Source organism: Micropterus salmoides, unplaced genomic scaffold (genome assembly GCF_014851395.1).
Source record: "Micropterus salmoides isolate LMB-PRFRI ecotype aquatic unplaced genomic scaffold, ASM1485139v1 Ms_hic_scaffold_21, whole genome shotgun sequence".
Lineage (NCBI taxonomy): Eukaryota > Metazoa > Chordata > Actinopteri > Centrarchiformes > Centrarchidae > Micropterus > Micropterus salmoides.
The window spans coordinates 21,394,234-21,413,480 of NW_024041262.1; the positions used below are offsets into that span (position 1 = coordinate 21,394,234).

Here is a 19,247-nt window from a genome sequence, read left to right on the forward strand (position 1 = left end):
ATTTCCTGCACTTCATCCTATTTAATGCAACCTCCCGACCACTGCACAGTGTAGCTGTAAACTGTATGCCATGATGCTCAAACACATTTATAGCAACTGTTATAAACAGTGTGTTATGATGTTTTTATGTTAACAATGTATCACATGACTACTTTTATGTGAAAGGAGACAACGCTCGAATCAGCATTGTTTCTAGATGCAGCTTCTCGTGAAAAAGCTCTAAAAACTGATTGTGTGCTACACACAAACTGTCCAGTTAGCAACCACAGAGAGACAAAGTTAGAAGTTAGGCTAGCTTGTGAACATAGTGGAATATTGGACTTACATAAATGTAACGTCAAAAATAATTACAAGTCTTACTGGAGGTCCTTTTTTTTGACCAAATGTCAAAACTTGATATAAAAACAGAGAAATGTTAAAAACTGTAACAAGCAAATCTTTATGTATTTTTACCAACAATCTTGTCATAACAATGCCTGTAAAATGTATGTATATGTGTTAGATGTATGTATGTCTGTTATACTAGGTAATTAAAGTAATCCTTACTTTTAATTAAGATGACAAATAAATGTGAAAGGACTGTTGAGATGGATTTAGGTTATGTCTATTTGCTTCTTGTGTCCCAACAGGCTTAGTTTCCCTGTGGGATACTAAACAACGGCTGCTTTTTTCATTTCTGTTTTTGGTCAGCTGTTGGCCCTCCTGCCTGCAGATTAAAGCTAAATCTGTGTTCTCTTTTGTCTATCACCAGTGTCAGTTTTTAGAAGATACTGTCTTGTGATCTGGATACCCTGCCTGCAGGACACCTCATGGATGTCCAAGGAAGGATAATGTAAAGTAGGAATGTTGAGTAATCACACTGAAAATAAATCAACTGTATTGGCCCAGATATTAGATGACACTGACTACGAGACATAAAATACTTCATTTAAAGCATGCTGTAGACTAAATCCCACATTTGTGTTGCTTGTCAGTCTCACATTCACACACTCTCCTGTCATTATAAGGGGTCAAAAATATTGTGTTTTTGAGCTCCTTATTAGTTCTTGGCTACTTAACGGGTGATTTTTTTCTCCAGTCGGCATCAGGAGACATAGTTTTTCAAATGTAACTTCCAGAAAGAAATACCGTCTTATAATCAGGGCTATATGGTATTTTTAGAATGTCCCATTGGCCCTGGCTCATGTTTTTCCATACACACAATTCATAGATACTAAAGGACTACTGATTAATAAGTACATGTCAGATTAGTAATTTATCTATTTCTCATAGGTAGGTAGGTTTATTGTCAAAATATAACAAGTTATAGAGTGAAATTGAGTTTTGTAACTCCCTTCTGCTACATACCCATCCCTAGCGCTTTACAGTCAATCACCATTTTAAACAGTTGATCTTTATTCACTGCAGGTGTTAACATTTACCTTATCTTCATTGATCCTTAATGAAAACTACTTCTTTCTGAGAGGGTTTAACTCGTACAAATTCTTTTGAAATTTGCTTACTCAAGAAGAACAGATAACGTAATTCCTCCACTTCATTGATTCTTGATTGCTTTGCGGGTCAGTTAACATGTCATAGTGAGGTTTAGTGGTATTGAAAGCTGTCTTTGAAGGTGCCCGTTCAGCATATGAATAATGTAGTGAAATGGTAATCACTGTGCCGCCCTCTACTCTCATTTCATGCAGCGCAATTGCTCGTCTTTCTGTGTCTCACCCTCTGCTGTTTGGTCTTCCTTTATTGAGGGTTATTCCCTTCATTGTGGAATAACAGGTGAGGGGAGCGGCCCTCTTAAGTAAACGCCTGTTCATGATGTGTGGATTGATTGTCAGTCTTTAAAAAAACAACTGTGAAGGTATTGCTTTACAGGGCTCAAAGTATAGACTATGGCTTTGCACTATAGCAGTGCAACATTTAAGAAGCCGTCTTAAAGCCATCTGGATTGAGCTACATTACATGTGGGAAGCCACAGTTTCCTCAGCACTTCCATCTGTTTGTAACATACGAATACAGTGTGTTTGGCACAGAAGAGCAGCAGGTTTGGTTTGCTTTGGTTTAAGTAAAGCCCGTTCAGCTGGAGAAACCCAGCAGGCAGTTAATTTTAGCAAACATCCCTGATCCTGCTGATAAAACAGGATGCACAATAAACAGATAACCATTACTCTCACTGTTTCAACTCCTGCCACAGTTCACCACAACCCTATAAAGTTAAGCCTTTATTTTGAACTCCAGATCTAGTCTGATGGTATTTCCCTTAATTTTGTTGATCAATTCACGTATTGTTTCATGTTGTATTCTAATTTAATCCAAAAATCATATGCATAAGGGATAGTTATTACAGAGATTACTAGAAAGGATTCAGAGATGTCTCTAGTTTTACAATCCTCTACATTTGTTTTTTATAAATAATACATTATTGACAAAACTTGGATCTGCATCAAATAGATGCATGTAAGTTAAATTTAAATCCAAGATTCACACCAAAAACAATAATAGAAAACAATCAAAACTGGAAATCCACCTAGCAACACCTCTCAGGCTCACCAATTAACATGCTATATCTCGTTTGTACATAAAAGGAAGTTTACATGAAATTAAAAATGTCACATTGTCATTTTATCATGGATTATGAGCTGAACTATTTCTTGGCCAAACGCAGTAACTTTCAAGGGTCTTATCGTCCCTAAATGGGGAACTATTCCTTTAAAATCTGTTAACAGAATCTCTCAAAAAGTTATCTAAACAGAAACATGGGACCATTTGGGGCTGGACCATTTGATCAAAAATTAATATCAAGAAATATATTTTCTTTTTTACATCACTACATGTAGAGCGTTTTCTCATCTGTCTCACCTCTGATATCACCAGTTATTAAAGGCAAACTTTCCAAACTTACAGTCTTGCGTCAGCTCATAACAGTAATGCCAAGTGGTTAAATTATGGTGAGCGGATTTCAGCTCGGTCTACTTCTGGGTCCATACAATCTCAATTTACAGTCATCCGATATAGAAATGTAAAAAAGCCAACTACTAACTAACAGCAGTGCAAGAATACGCAAAAATTTCACCAAACTTCTGAAACTCTGAGAACCGGTCAAAATAACACAGCTACCTTATATTCTTATGCCATAACTTGCTTAGCTCAAGCACACGGCCACCTCAAAACCACATATTGACACTATTTGGAATGTTTTTCAGTACGGTTTGTGTTGTCATTTTGCTAAATAGCCAATGTTAGATGTTACTTGCCTCACTTGGTTTGTTGAACTTTCATTCAAACTTTTGCCAGTTAGACTTTTATTGCAAATTATGACAAGTACAAGTAAGTAAGTACATTAAGTAAAGTACATTTAGGTCAGTAAGAGATTCATAATGGGAAATTAATTTATTGCACAGCTCTAGTAACAACATTGTACCTGTCTGTTAGTCTCTGAATACTGTGTGAATAATTCATGGCCATATTACTTAGAAATATGATCTCCTGAGGCACAGCTGGCAATTAATCCACTGCTTTGGTTTTGCAAATATTTCTGAAACTCAATTATACGTTAACATCAGGACAAGGACAAATTATACCTTGAAAAATTGGCCTGGGAAAGGGGAGACTAAAACCTGCAGAATTGAAGTAGGGAAGTTGAGGGCAGTGGCTTGATTCACATACAGTGGATTTTGTCTGCACTTTTCCAGCACCATATGTTGCTATTATTTCTTTTTCTATTAGTGTCAGTAGTGTTCTTTGCTGAAAACATGGTAGTGCCAAATGAACTCTAAAGTAATATTTTGCATTTATAACGTTCTCACGGCAGCAGGACTCTGGCTGTCTGGTCGACTCACCTCTGGCATTTTCCATAGTCTCTCTTTTCTCATGCTCTTCTACTCCACTTAAATATTGCTTTACCACTAATATACCAGTTTAATGAATTGCAGATGGACTCCTTACTACTTTCCAGATGGTGGCGGTGTACTGCTCACCTTTTTTGTCTTTTTAGATGTCAGGTTATAATTTGATCCAAAATCTGTTTGTGTTTATTAACATTTTTCTTATTTTGTATGTAACAGGTATTTTTTCACTACATTTGTCTTAACTTTAAACCTTATATGATGATAGAAAATGACAAAAACATGTTGAAAAACCCCCAAACCTTTGTGGTGATTCACAAAACATAAAATAGTCAACAGTAATGTTTTTACTTTACCCGGGATAGTTGTTTAGTGATCTGGGTGCTAGCTTTGGGTTCGATCATCACTCTTGTTGACATGGAAAATCCCCTCAGTCTCAACCTTCCTCTATGTGAAGCTTTTTTGCCTTCATGACTCAGATTTTCCTCTTTTTCGCTTACTTCTATAAACACATGTCACATTTCAGGTTTTCCAACTCGCCACAGTGGTAGTAGTCTCACAGCTTCTCTTCTGCTGATTCAACAACATGCATTTCTTTGCTTTTTATCCGCTCAGTCTGGGAGAACACAGAGATGAAGAGAGAATGAAGATCTGTTCACCGGTGTGACTTCCTGGGATGCTTGACCGACCCGTACCCCATGCTTTTCTAAGGCCTCCAGAAGCTAAAGACAGTGTGTCATTGACAGGTAAGTTGAGCCTTTTGGGAGAAATGTGGTTTAAATTTGATCAAAAGAGAACGCTAAACCTTTTGGCTGTTCCTGGATATGTGAAACAGGACCTTGAAGTTTGATTTTGCAGGAATGTTCTCTAACAAAGTTGATGCTTTAAGTTGTGTTAATTCTCTGACATCTGAAACCAAGCATTCTTTTCTTCTCGAGCCATTTCTGTTTGAGACTTCATTGACGTTGAGAATTGGCTGCAGCTTGCCACACACAGTCGTGTGCGTCCTTCTATGTGTGGGTGTTAAGACATTCCTGCTGCGTGGGAGTTAGCAACAGATCTTAATCATGGATAGGGTTTTGCTGTAATTCCAGAGCTGGAGGCGTAACCCTAATCTCTTTGGCACATTATACAGTAAATCAGAGTGTGGTTAAGTCGGGTCCCTGCCAACTCAATACAGCCATCCCATTTCTGTGGGATTTATGAGTGGACTTACTAGGAGTAGTTATTTCAGTCTGCAAAGCTCTCTCTGCCTCCCTTCTCCTCATTTGTGTCTAAAACTGATGAACCACCCCCTGCTGAGTGCTAAACCTTCGCACTAGTTTTATTTCGGAGGTGTTCGTGGATTGCTTTGTGCCATGGTGGATTATTTTTTAAGTTAGAGGTCCAAAGGGCCGGCTGGTCGAGGCCAATTTTAGCTGCAGTGTCCAGAGGGAGTGACGTCCCCATGCAGAGGCAGCGCGGACACTGATGGATGGCCTAGCTTTCTGTCGGTTTCTGGTCCCAGACGCAAAGTGTTGTTATGAAAATATATAAGGAAGCAGGCTGATGGACTGCAGAGAGATGGCAGCTCAGCCTATGATGGATGACCACCTGCTGGGCCTCTGCTATAGATACAGAAAAATTAGAATTGTGGCCTCTAAGGACACTTTCAATATTCACCAGAAATTGGCCACCGAAGGCACTCTCACTAAAAGTTTTTTTCTTTATATGGCTGAGTAGGATAAACCAGAAACCATGAGGCAGATGTACCCAACATTATTGCAAAGCCACACTCGAATTACTTGTTTTAACTGGAATTTTACTTTTATTTCCCTCATGGTTTTCCTTTGGTTATCCCACAGACAGGGAAAAAGCCACAGAGTTGTCATTTTACTTTGCTGCTTTGGCCTGTAAATCAGCTCTCTCAAAAGAGGCTGAGTCATGTTAGCCCCTCCCCCCCCCAGCCTATAATGCTAATGGTGGCATTCACAGAGGTGATTTGCAGCTTGCCTCTTTATCCCAGCCCTGGTGGCCTTGGGGTAGTAATTGATGGTGTTTGTTGTCCAGTCTTGGACTCTGGACTGAGAGAGGTTTCTGTTGGTTTGGCTGCTGCAGGACGGGACTTCACTTGTGGCATATTCACTGTTCTCCAGACCTCCCATTGAGACGTGACCAAGAACGACCTTGAACTCACTCCCCTCTGTCTGACTGCCTGAAGGACAAACTTCGTGCCTACCAGTGTGACCCAGTTACAGGAGAAGTGAGAGAGGGAGTTGAATAGAGAAAGGGAGAGGGAAAGATGTGTGTTTGTGTATGTGTGTGTGTGTAAGGCTGTGGCAGGGCATAGCCTAATTCTCGTACCCTACTTTTACCCCTCTCTTCATGAGTTGATCAGCTGAGCTCTGACTGCACTATCTCGTCCTGTTGTTTTTTTATTTTTATTCATTTTGGCCAGATGGTGGATTACAGGTCAAGGCAAAGGCTGAATGCAGCCGCTGTCAAGAGAATATTCTTATGGAATCTGACCAACTGGTTACTCAGGATGTTAGAGACTCGATTTGTTACAAACTTCAGTGATCCTAAATATCCGCAGCTGAAAAAAGAGTGAGTATTGGGCTTACTTGCATCAGGTGGCCAAAAAATTATTTGCTCCTTAAACATATTCATCATAGAAACTAAATAAGATGATTATACATCAATGTTGTTTACAGCTTGATGTGCTGCCCCCACGTAGCCAAAAAATTATTAATGCAGATGTAAGAAGTTAGTTTTGTAATACTCTTTATAGCCAGCATTTTTCAGTAAATAGCATCAATGTATTTGCATTTTATGAAAAGGCAATTGTACAGAATTGTGTTTCTATTAGTTTTCATTGTTACTAGCTAAGCCAGCGTTTCCCACACAGGTTTCAAATTGTGTATTCGTGGAACAGTGGCCACTGTGGCTACAAATAATTATGGGATAAATGCTAAATTACTTTTAGCATTTAGCTGAAATGCTAAGCTATTGTAACACTCCCGCAAGTGGAGAAGAGTCATAAAATCAGTGAACTGACTCTAGCAATCATTACCCAAAGTTTGCTAACATTAGCCACCATAAGCTAACAGTCATAGCAGACCAAGTAAAGGTGTAGCTGCAAAACTCCTGAGAGTGTTTGTATGAGCTACGGTGCATTTTGATTCTTGTAAATGAATTTGTGAGTGAAAGAATGTATCTTTTGTTCATTTGTTAGTTAGTCAGTTACATCCATACTCACTTCAAAACAATACGATGAATTGTCTTAGTCTAGGATTTGGCTGTGCTGTGAACACAAACACAATTTGTTCTTCTTGTGCACTCCTGACAGAGAGGTTGCGTAAGGCCTTTTTGCTGTCCGCTATTGTCACATCTCATTTCCAACTGAACTTTGTGACCTGTATTATCAAAATACACTTAAGTGCAACTAGGGCTGAAATCTTTATGAGTAGTGTTAATTTTGTCAGACATCATCATTTAAGTCTTTTCTAACTCATTTGATTAGCATTTTGGTCAATCTGCTTTAACCAAAACAGAGATATTTTAGTAAGACGTTTTAGTCTTTATTTCACTCATCTCACCTATAGATAAATTGTTTTGTAAAATTTTAATGTTATCTTTGTTCTCATTTTTATTGCAAAGGAGACATTAACTTACCACAATTCCCAGGTGGATAGTCTTGATATGCCGCTTCAAGTTTGTAGTGTTTTTTCCAGAAATTTTATAACCACATTGCTTGCCGTCCGATATAATTAGGCCCTCTGTTTTTTCGTGGTGCCTCACTGTACTTGAAATGGGACCAAATATCTAAGCACCTCTTTCTCCCCAGCGTGTTGTGTGCATCACCAGAGTTCGCATCCTCCACAGTACAGTAAAATTTTCCTCACGCACCAGACGTTGCCGCGTCGGCCAGCATTCAAAGCACAGGAAGAAAAACATATCTCTGAATGAAAACACTGTTCAAGTGAAAATTTAGAGGGAGAAAATATGGCCTGAATATAGTGTCTTATTATACTCCCAAAAAGAGAGAGAGATTTTGTTAACATTTTTATTTTATGAATTCTATTTTAGTCTCGTCATTTTTTTGCCAACAAGATTGCATGTTAAGATGGTCACAGTCAGTATTTAAGTACATTGTCGCCGTCTCGTCATCGTCTCATATTAGTCATGGAAAAGAAGGTCTTTGACGAATACATTTTGTTTAGTTTCGTCTGACGAAAGTAACACTATTAGAGGTAACTTAAAGCTTGATGACTATTATATCGTTATCATTATATCATTGTGTGATGTTTTGCCTAAATATGTTGATACTATATATCCCATACATCCAGCCCTGCCTCTTGAAATGTTATTATCCTCTCCTGTCTTTGCTTTTAAGGAATATTAGTGCTCATCTTTGCTAGGTTTATATCCTCTAATTCAGAGTGACGGTTTCTTTCAATTAAGAATTTGCTCAGTAATTAACTGTAGTTCATTTTTTTGAGCTTTGGTGTGTGTTTTTAGATCAGACTAACAAATGGGTAGCAGGACTGCAGTGTTTGATGAAGATTCATAAAGAGAGTTTTTAAAATCTAGCCTGTTACTGTTTAACGTTGACATCCAGTGTCTAGCTAACCAGTTTCACCTCTTTCTCCCATGCCATACCCTGACTCACCACACCTCCCGGCCTTTTTCTTCCTGTTATCACTTGCACCTTCTTTAGTTTTTTGTTTTTAATGCACTTAGATGAAGACTCAATTTTGACAGGGGAAAAGGCGGACATCATAAGCCTTCTTTTTACTCTCCATTGCTTTCTACTTAAAATAGGCAGAAAGTGTAAAGAGCAGTCTTTAACTGACAGCTCGAATCTCCCTTGCTTTCTGTTTCTTTCTCTTTTCTCTTCTTTTTACTGCCTGACAAAGGCAGTAGAGGACTTTGCAGAGTGTTTCTTTGGTCAAAGGAAATAGTAGAGAAGGAGTGGGGCATAGAGAGAGGAGGTGAGAGGCTGGGCTGTGGACGAGGAGGAGGTGGGAGGAAGGGGAGGGGACTGGGCTCCCATTCACATTGGCGGCATTTGGCTTGAGAATGAGCTGTTTTTTTTGGTGGGGGGCAGTTAGAGAAGTTTTCCTCTGGAGGGTTGGTCAGACACAGAGCCAAACATCCAGGAGAACAGGAACATAGTGAATGTTTTGAGCCAACTGAACCTGAGACGCTGAAGGAGCTGAGGCTGGATGATAAGAAGGAGCTGGTCACACACCAGAGCAGATATGCAGGGAGCAGACTGGGGTAAGAATCCCGGAGGGAAGGAACGTTGGAGAAAAGGGAAGTTGACTTTGTTTGTGTTTGGTGATCGCTGTTTCTATTACAGTCACTGTGAAATAATTATTTGCTTCATAAAGATGTGTAAGTTAACTCCTGTAGATTTATTGCATGTCAAAAATTCCATAGTTGTGAAAAGAAATGTAAGTAATTAGAGCTGCAATGAATGTTGATCAATAGACAGAAAACTAATCGGCAACTATTTTAATAATCGATTTATCATTTCAGTCTAACATTCTTTGATTCCAGCTCCTCAAATGTGACAATTTGATGTTTTTGTTGAATATCTCAAGTTTTTAGACTGTTAGCAAATTGAAGACATTACAGTGGCCTTTGACAATTTGTGAAAGAACCTTTTTCATTACTTCTTAATGATTAAAAGACTAAACAATTAATCAATCACTAGAGACAAAAATCAGAAGACTGACTCAATTGGTAATGAAAATAACCAATAGTTGCAACCCTTGGTGTGATGAAGTATAGAAGAGCAATTAGTGGAAGTTGACTACCTGCTCATCAAAGCAAAAACTGTAACAAGCTGAGGACGTTAATCTAGGTGTGTGTGTGTGTGTGTGTGTGAGAGAGTGATATGTAGGCAGTGAAAGGAGACCTCTGCTCTTTCTGTGAAGTATAATCATTGACCGTGATCAGTGCACCAAAAAAACCTGTAGGCCCTCATGAGACATACCTGTGTAGTTTTCTTTGTATATGGGCTGCTACTCCAAAGGGGCTACTTAGTCTATAAAACAACTTACACTATATAATCAGTTAATAAAGAAAAAAGACTTATCAGAAAAGTCATTGATTAAAACTCCTGTCTGTAGCCTGCACATAATTAGTGCTTAAACAAATAGTCATTTAATCAGTTAGTGGATCCTCAAAAGGAATTGCCAAGTTTAGACAATCAATTACTTGTTTAAGTAATTTATCAAGTAAAAACACCAAACAGTCTGTGTTTCTAGCTACTCAAATGAGAGTATTTAAATTCAATACCTTTATCTCAACACAAGTAATTTGGAAATGTCCCCTTGTGCACTTGCTACTGACATTTTATAGACTACATATGTAATCGAGTGAAAATAATTGTCAATTGCAGCCGTAGTTGGGAACCTTAACCTTTGGCATGGTGACCAGTAGTGTCTGTCAGGGTTGGGAGGTGTCTGAGGAAAGGTAGGTTGTCTACAAAACTAAAATAGCTTTGTCACACTTTCCATCTATGTTCCAGTTTCCAGAGAGAGGGGGGGAGAGTAAGGAGATGGCAATGCGGGGCAGAACAGAAAGAGAGAGTGGGATTCAGAAGTTTGGGCAGAGAGAGGGTGGAGGAGGGGGATCTCCAGACTCATTTGTTTCTTCCCTCATGCAGACGCTCCCTGCTGAAAACTGAGACACCCTCTCCTTCCTTCCATTCTCTGTCTCCCCTGCTTTCGCTCCACATCTTCCTGGAGTCAGAGGTGGTGTTGCTCTCAGCGGTGAAGCCTCGGATGACTGCCAGTATAACAAGAGTTTCTTTTTTTCCTCCAGTCCAAACACTTCACCTGCTGAAGGGAATATTTTTAGACTCTCACCTCCGTAGCTCTGGGTGTATGTTTTATGGCGTTGTACTAACAAAGAAGGATTTAGTACAGGCTCTTTCAGTTTGTCTCAAACTAGGTTTGTGTGACGTTGCAGTATTTGCAGGGCAGGGCCAGAAAACCCTGCATACTGTATCTTTGTATATGGCTTCTATTTAAAAAAAGGCTTTTATACAGTTTGTTTCTTAGGTGCATGTCTTTAAAATACATCTAGACAAACTGCTGTGACTGGAGTGACCTGCTGGGGGTCTGAACTCAGGCCTTTGAGTGGGATGTTTCAGAGCAGACTGCAGACTCTGCAGTTTCATCTTGTAGACGGAAATATCAGCAAGAATTTTATTTCAGAATATGTATTTCATGCATTTCTCACGGCGGTTATTGCTCCCATTTCACTACAAAAATAAGACGTATAAAATAACCTTTGATTCAGGTAGTTACGTAACTTAATAGCAAATGCATACACACTATACATTTTGAGTTATAGTTCTTAAGTATTGTGCCATGTACAACCTTTTTAACTTAATTGTCACAACATCAACTCAAATGGAGGCGGATCCTGTGTTATCACCTGTCATGTCTGAGTCATAATAAACCGTATATGGTGCATATTCCTAAATAAATGTGTTTAACCAAATTACCACAAAAAGGGGTCAATAGGGGCATACTGGTGTATTGTAATGTTTTTAGTTTGTTGGGTTTGTATAGTTTTATGCAGAGCGATCAAATTGATAAAAAAAAACTATCTTTTCTATCTCTGCTGCTTTTTCTTGCGTTCGATCTATACGAGTAATTCTATAAAACTGTCCTGGTGTGACAGCAGATCCCCAGAGCTGTTACTGTCGGGTGCTGCAAAGCAAAATGCTTGACGCAGGAGAAATACTACTTTAAATCTGCTCTCCCAAACTGTGGCAAGCGAATGACGAGACATCAGGAGACCAGCGGCTGTAGAGTCGCTCTGTCCACACACTGACCAGCTCCAGTTCTGTCCATGATTAGTCTCATTAGCTGGAGTGGCCGCACATTCCTCCTGCTGGAGGAGTGACTGACTGAGTCCCTCTGTCTACAGCCTGGACTGAGGGGCTTTAAAACCTTCAAGGGCTTTCCAGACAAAAACAGTCTGCTCACAGTCAGTCAGCTGACCCTGTAGACATTATGGGGGTGGTAAAGTTATTATTTGTCATGCATTGTTTTTTGTTTTGTGTGTATATGAGAGGTTTGTATTGTGGCGATCAAAAATTGTTTGACATTACTTCTGATAATTCATTTATCAATTATATTTCCTGTGAGAGAAAAGAGAAAGTTTTATATTGATCATTCCCTCTTCTTATTCTATTATGCACCTGCACATATTTAGAAATGGATACACAAAAACATAAAAAAAAATGTAGGAGTCCTTTATCAAGACACAAATGCCAAATGTTTAATGGTTCCAGAAAATAGCAAATTAAATATCTTTGGGTTTTGGACTGTGGCAGTATCCCCCCCTCCTGCCCCCCACATAGTGTCATGGACTCATCATCCACCCTTCATTAGTTGTTCATGTCCATTTATCTTCCATTAGAACCAACTGGAAGCATATGGAAGATTGTCAGACCTATAGAACGACTGAAGGCTTTAAGATGCTAAGGAGGGGTCCTGGCCTCCCTGTCAGCCCTCTGACCCCCTACCCTCTTCTCCCATTCTCCCCCGTCTAATGTTTGAGGCCCTGGTCACTATGACAACAAAAGGGAGACCAGGACTGCATGATCATGACAGGGGCTTTAAAAACAGTTTGAGACCCCTCTGCCTTCCTTAGTAGAGTCCCTGCATAGTTTCAGTCATCTTGAGTCCAGAGGGATTAGAGCTTATTCACTTATTTCTAGAGAGAGTTGGAGGACAACAGAATGCCCCCCCCCCCCCATTAGAAATACTGATCTGAGGAAAGCAACAGCAAGGAGAAGCCTCTCTCAAGAAGGCGCAAGTTGCAGTTTACATAACCTAACGTATCTTATTTGAACCAGAGGTTTGTGTCTTCACAGTTTGTTATAGAAAGGACAAGAGTACGAGTATATAACCACTTTCATACAGTTGTCATACAGATTCTTTTCATCAGATCAGTCTATAAAGATTTTTCTTTTTTAAACTTGTAGAACCACAGTAATAATTTGACCAACACTCTCCCAATATTTTTCATTTTCTTTCAACTGCGTTGATGAATAAATGAGTATCGTGCACTACATTCAGCATGCGAGCAAACGGGAATTAAACGAGGAAATCATAAAACAGAATTCAGCCTAAATTTGAAATTGATGCAATTGATGTATCAGTGAGAGAGATCAGCTTCAACAGCAAAATAGGTTTAAAAATCCATCAGTGATGCGGCCTCTTTTCAACTGGTGCACATTAAAATAGCAAGAAGGATTCTTATAATTGAAATCATCTATAGAGTTTTGTTCCTCACGCGTTGCCGTCAAGAAATTTGAGCATAAGGAGTTTTTCTGACAATTTGTAACAGACTCTAGACGTTAGTGGACTAATTGGCTTTTCTGAGTGCATAGAGAAATCACATAAGATTAATCCTGCAGGCTCAGCTCATCAGGACAGTTAATTCTGCCTCCCAAACACAACATGTTGCTCCTGCTGCTGTTTGTTTTCCTTCATACTGACACTGATGCAGTAGATGAAGTATGCATTATGAATCTTTTAACAGCACACATTTTAAACTCCATTTCAAACTCAATTTGCTGATTGACCAAACAGAATCAATTGAGAGAGCATTTCTGCCTATCCCACGAGTGAGTGAGCAAATGGATTTGAGAGAATAATTTTTATATTAAGTATCTTTGTTTTACTTTCTCACCTATGACAAGGAATGCTAGTTCTTTAGTACCACACTCATTACATTACATTAACGCTTTTATCCAAAGTGATTTACATTTGAGAAACAACATACAACCATCAACAAAGCATCAAATACAGCACGAGATCTACAACTGACAATACATACTAGTAAGAGCAGCAATAAATACTAGTAATAGCTAATAGCACATATCGCATCAATGGGGTAAACCTAGGGAAGGAAGTAATATTTAATAAAAAGTGCAATCAATACAGAGAGCACAGGAAGTGCATGTTAGAGGTGTTAAGAGGAAGTGTTCTCGGAAGAGAGGAGTTTTCAAGAGCTTCTTGAAGTTGGAGAGGGATGCCCCTGCTCTGATGGCACGTGGTAGCTCTTTCCACCATCATGGTGTCACGGATGAGAACAGCCGGGACTGGGATTGCTTTGTGTGAAGGGATGGCTGAGCCAGGCGTCGATCGTTGGAAGAGCGTTGTGGCCAAGGAGGAACATACACTCAAAGTAAAATGTACTGACAGATGCTGGTGCAGTAGAGATTATAGTAGATGTTAACGTCTTTGTAGTTTCACAGTTTTTACACATCATAACAACATATTGCAGTACCAGATGTGTCAGTTAATACGAGCCTAAGTAGGGATCAGCCCAACTTTGAGTGTGCTAATTAACGTGTGGTAATCACAGTTAAATCTCAGTAGTGGCCTTGAAGGCTCTCAGTAAACTTGGCAAGTTTGAAAATGACTTGGCACGGCCCTCTCCTGGGAGGTGGAGTCTAGAAATGTGGCTGGCCAGCATGCCTGCTGTCAGCCCTTCTTTCACCTTATTAGGTATCTTCACTCATTAGCAACATGGACAGTCTTTTCCCCCAGGTGTTTTTCTCCATTTCATCTTCATTGTGGCAACAGAACTGCAGTCTTGCTATGCTTTTAAAGTCATATCTTTCTGACTTGCTAGATAAGCCTGAAACTCAAGAGGACACACCCGTCAGTCGGATATCCTCATAACAGGCTGACAGTGACTCAATGTGATGTTTATAGAGAACAACTGGCTCTACTGTTGATGTGTTGATAGTGCACTATGACCTCATAATCATACGTACTGCTGGCCATTGTTCTCCACACAACACTCAACTATTTACCATCCACGGGGGAAATTGTTGACATCATAGCAGTCTGTATGTGTCTGTTGTAGTGTCAAGATTTACCACCAGTCCTGTGAGAGTGAGGAGGTGAGAAAGTATGTTCTTGTGCCTCCTACATTGTTAAATTATTTCTCCTAACTATATATTTTTGTACTGTTAGTTTGCAATTTTAAACGCCCACTGCTACAGTGTCACAGAAAGTTCAACCTGTCTGCTCTTCTCTGTTTCTATTTAAGTATTTTCCACAGTTATGAACTTTTAGTTATTCCAAAGCTGATAAGATGTGTGGAGACAGTAGCCTTTGTTGCTAGCAGGGGAAATGCCAGCATGTTAGAAGCCATTTTACATCCCAAGTGAAAAGAGACCTTTTTCTTCTAGTGCCTCATGCCTCTCAAGCCTCATGCCTCAAGCCCTGTTTGTGTTGCTTGAATGGGTTTCATGAATAGCCTGTTCTGGTCCTCTGTGTGTGGGCCACTATGCTCTTGTGGGACATTGGTATGCTTCAGTCTGTCATAGTTGCTGTGTAATTTTATTTATTTATTTTTGACAGAGAAGAATTCCTTGAAAGCACCCTGTTGTGGAGGTTGAACAGCTAGAATCTGACCTTATCAGTAACAAAACAAGCTTGCTCAGGATTTACATTTCTAGATAAGATGAGTAAATACAACTGCAGCAGTTCTCGTGTTAGCTGTGTACCATGCCATTTTAATGGTCAGTGTTCAGAGACCTGAAACATGTGAAAATACATAGAAATTTCCTTATGGAAACTTTTGACTTGAGACTTAATTTTGACTCAAATGGTGCCTGAAATGACATGTGACTTGCTATTACAAGACTTAAGACTTGACATGGATTTGTTCTTAAGGATTGAAACCTGCTATTTGACTTGACTTGGGCTTGTCTTGAACGACTTGAAACTTGACTGGACAAGAAGGCCGAGAGGGGATAACATGCAGCAAAGGGTCTGGGCTGGACTCGAATCCAGGCCGCTGTGGTAAGGAATCAGCCAAGGTGGACAACCCTGTTTTGACTCTAGACTTGTCTTACATTACTTAAGAATTGACTTGGACTGGTTTCAAACAACTAGAGACTTGCTTATTAAAAGACTTGACTATTACATGTATAAGTCTACATGTATTAAAACATTCTTTGTGAGACTTATGCTGTTTTTCCTCTCTCAGAGCGAGTGAGCCACCACCATGGCCCTGGTTCAGGCTCTGCCCATATCTGCTGAGCCCCACAACCCAGGCCACAGTGGAGGAGCCCGCAGGAGACATCCCTCTGGCTCGTCACCCCCCATCAACCCACCCCCCTCAACTCTTGATCCTATGGGTTCGGTCAGCAGCCTCATCTCCACCCGCCCCGCCCCCTACCAGGACCACCGCTTTGGTGTCGAGCTGGGAGCCCGTGTCCGACGGCCCACACCAGGCACCTCGTGCCTGGGCTCTGAATCACCCCAGGACCCCTTACTGCAGAGCATCCCACCACTCAAAAAACAGAGCTCCACAATATCCAGCAGGGGGCTAGAGAAGGAGAGTGGTAATGGAAACTACACCTACCTGAATGACGACTATGTAGGCGACTGGAATGACAACCGTGTAACACGTGGCAGCCCAGGGAGCGACACAGATGAGACTAAAGAAAGATCAGGGTTTAATGGGAACATGGAGGGACCTCCTCCAAAACTGATCCCTGTGTCAGGAAAACTTGAGAAAGTGAGTGTTTGAATACATTAGTGTTTAATGATAGAATCATATTACACTGAATGTAATTTTATATTACAATCTGATGTAGTTTGGTGTGCTGTTAAACTGTATTGCATTATACAGGGAGGTGTTACTGTTATTTAGCCTACCCTCATTTCCCTCTCTAAAACAGTTTAAACAAAAACTAATCATAACCTTCATGAAGAGATGATGCAGCACTGCTGCATTAATTTCAGCTATGTGTACCTAATCAACTTGCAACTCAGTGTAAATCCCGACAGAAATACAATTTACTGATAAGCTTACTAATGCAAACATCCAAAACAGCCATTAACCAATTCTACACATTGATATATGGTTAATTTATGTATCCAAAGTCTACCTAGTGGCTGTTCTAGAGCTTTAGGTCATGATATAACATGATCTTCATCTGCAGATTGCTGAGTTTTCTGAGTTGTGATATCATCAGCATAAGATGGAATTGGACATGACTTTGAAGGACAGCTTGTTCAGTATGGCAAAATCTGAATTCTTTTTAGTTTTGACACCGCATTAGCAGTGTGATAGTAAATTAGCCTGAAGTGAACATCAACTCAGATGTTGTAAATCATTGCTTGCCTCTCAACACTCATCCCATTTTGTATTCCTTTTCTAGAACATGGAGAAAACAGTGCTGCGGCCCACTGCCTTTAAACCCGTCATTCCCAAGAGCCGTACCTCCATGCAATACCTCTCCCCTCGCCACTGTGCCAATGCATCAGAAAGCCAAAACAACCTGAACCTTCTCAGCCCGACCCACAGAGAGGTGTCGCCCTCCTCTGAGAAATGCAGCTTGTACAGCAGGATCCGAAACAGCGGCGGTGGCAGCAGCCAGTCCTGTCAACTTTCTGACTCTGGACGCAACTCCCTCTCTAGTATACCACCTTACAGCAGCGCCGGCTACAGCCAGGCATCAGGAGAGGCCTCTGCTGGCCACCTGGAGCCCTTGAAGAGCGCGCCGCCTGTCAGCGGACACGGACACTCCAACTCAGACAGCGGACGCTCATCTTCCAGTAAGAGTACGGGATCCGGCTCGATAAGTGGCAGAGGACAACCTCTGTCTGACAGTGGGTCGAGCGGGCGCTCCCCTGGCCCTGTGGAGGGTTATGAGGGGGTGGTGAGGGACCTGGAGGACAAGCTGAGGGAGAGGGAGCTGGAGTTGCAGCAACTTAGAGACAACCTGGATGAGAATGAAGCTGCGATTTGTCAGGTTGGTAGATAATGTAATACAGATGAGTGAAACACACTGTCCCGTTTGCCGGCTGATGTCTCACTTTCACATGTTTATTATTTAAAGCAAGCTGACACTGTAAATAATTCCAAACTCATCTTTAAATCACAGGTTATTTGTTTTGTATTGTCAATCCTGTGACCTCTTTCTCTTTGCAGGTTTATGAGGAGAAGCAGAAGCGCTTTGAGCTGGAGCTAGAGGAGCTGAGACAGGGCTGTGCCACCAGGATGCAGGTAGCCTCACAGAAGGCCCAGCGCGCACAGCAGGTGCTTCAGTTGCAGGTCAGATCCTTGACAGAAACTTGAACTTGTTCAGGTTCTGCTACCATTTTTCTACGAATAGATGACCAGAACAAACGATCAGTACTTACCAGAGCCACAAGTAGCTAGTTTTAAAGTATTCTGTCAGCATGTTTCTAATAGTTCAGTATTATTTTACATTGGAATCTTAAATGGGTCCATATTATCTAAACACATTATAAACAGCTGCTTAACCAGATGTCAGGTTTGATTTTCTCAAGAAGTCCTTAAATTCACAAACCAAATGTCAGAGGATTTATCTCGTTCCTTTTAAGTAGTTTAAGTCTTTCAGTAATAATGATTGAAAAACAATAATAGGGAAAGATCCTGCAGGGTTAGTGCAGATGTTGCTTTAAGTGCATAGCATTCAAGCTGTGTTTCAAAAAGCTCCAAAAAAAAAATTAGTTGCCAGAAATGAGGTAATTTTAGCGCAAGGGCAAATCACGTGAGTTCATGATCATTTGTTTACATCAAGCGCATCTATTATCAATATCAATGAAATTTGTCTCAGGCCAATGTATTCTTCGCACTTCTTAAATTTCATAGCTACCTTTAAGACCTAAGATTTGATAAGGTCAACTTGGCTGAGACTGGCTGTGTCATGGCCCACAGGTTTATCAACTCCAGCAGGAGAAGAAGAAGCTGCAGGAGGACTTTGCTCAGCTCCTTAAGGAGAGGGAGCAGCTAGAGGAGCGCTGCTCCTCCTATGAGCATGAGAAAATCCAGCTCGGGCCTCGACTGGAGGAGAGCAAGTGGGAGGTGAGTGGCACAACCACAGCTGTTTTTTAAACTGACTCACATGTTCAATTGAGGGATGCGGGCATTTTAGTGAATTTATTACTTGATACAAGAAGTGAAAATGTTGACAAATTGTAGCTGATGTAACTAAAAGGTCCAGTGATCTTCTGGATCTCTTGTCAAAGTCTGACAGGTAACATAATTAATATCACATGAACAAACCCATAGAGAGATGCTGGAAGACAAACTTTAAATAATATGCCTCAGGAATGGTTATCATCAGTCATGCAGGCTGGCTCAGTGTCTTTGTTAGCTCCAGACGCAGATCAATAATACAATTGATCTTCTCTGCGGTTTGAGATAATTAATTGTGCCACAAGGAATCATGTCTAGAAGTCTAAAGATCTTAGACACCCTGAATAGTTGAACTGATAATTTTGGTATTTTTCATACATGGAGGATGTAAAAATGAATTTGTAAGAACTGCGAATAAGGTGGAACAACAAAAACATGATCGCTAAAACAGAACAACTTGTGGACTTCCTCAGTCACTGAACA

The 19,247-nt window shown here is 40.4% G+C and overlaps 1 protein-coding gene across 3 annotated transcripts in view; it reads left to right on the forward strand.

The window, feature by feature from the left end:
- Positions 1–19,247, forward strand: part of LOC119916446 (leucine zipper putative tumor suppressor 2 homolog) — a 37,720-nt gene that overhangs the window by 15,111 nt on the left and 3,362 nt on the right. The window contains exons 2-7 of one of the 3 annotated variants that reach the window (XM_038736456.1): positions 752–837; positions 4,452–4,582; positions 15,858–16,391; positions 17,038–17,631; positions 17,811–17,933; positions 18,564–18,710. In XM_038736456.1, coding sequence (XP_038592384.1) covers positions 15,876–16,391; positions 17,038–17,631; positions 17,811–17,933; positions 18,564–18,710 — 1,380 coding nt within the window. In that variant the 5' untranslated portion in view covers positions 752–837; positions 4,452–4,582; positions 15,858–15,875. Of the gene's footprint in view, positions 1–751; positions 838–4,451; positions 4,583–8,951; positions 9,099–15,857; positions 16,392–17,037; positions 17,632–17,810; positions 17,934–18,563; positions 18,711–19,247 lie in introns of those variants that run through there. The other 2 variants (XM_038736455.1, XM_038736457.1) reach the window with 2 other exon arrangements.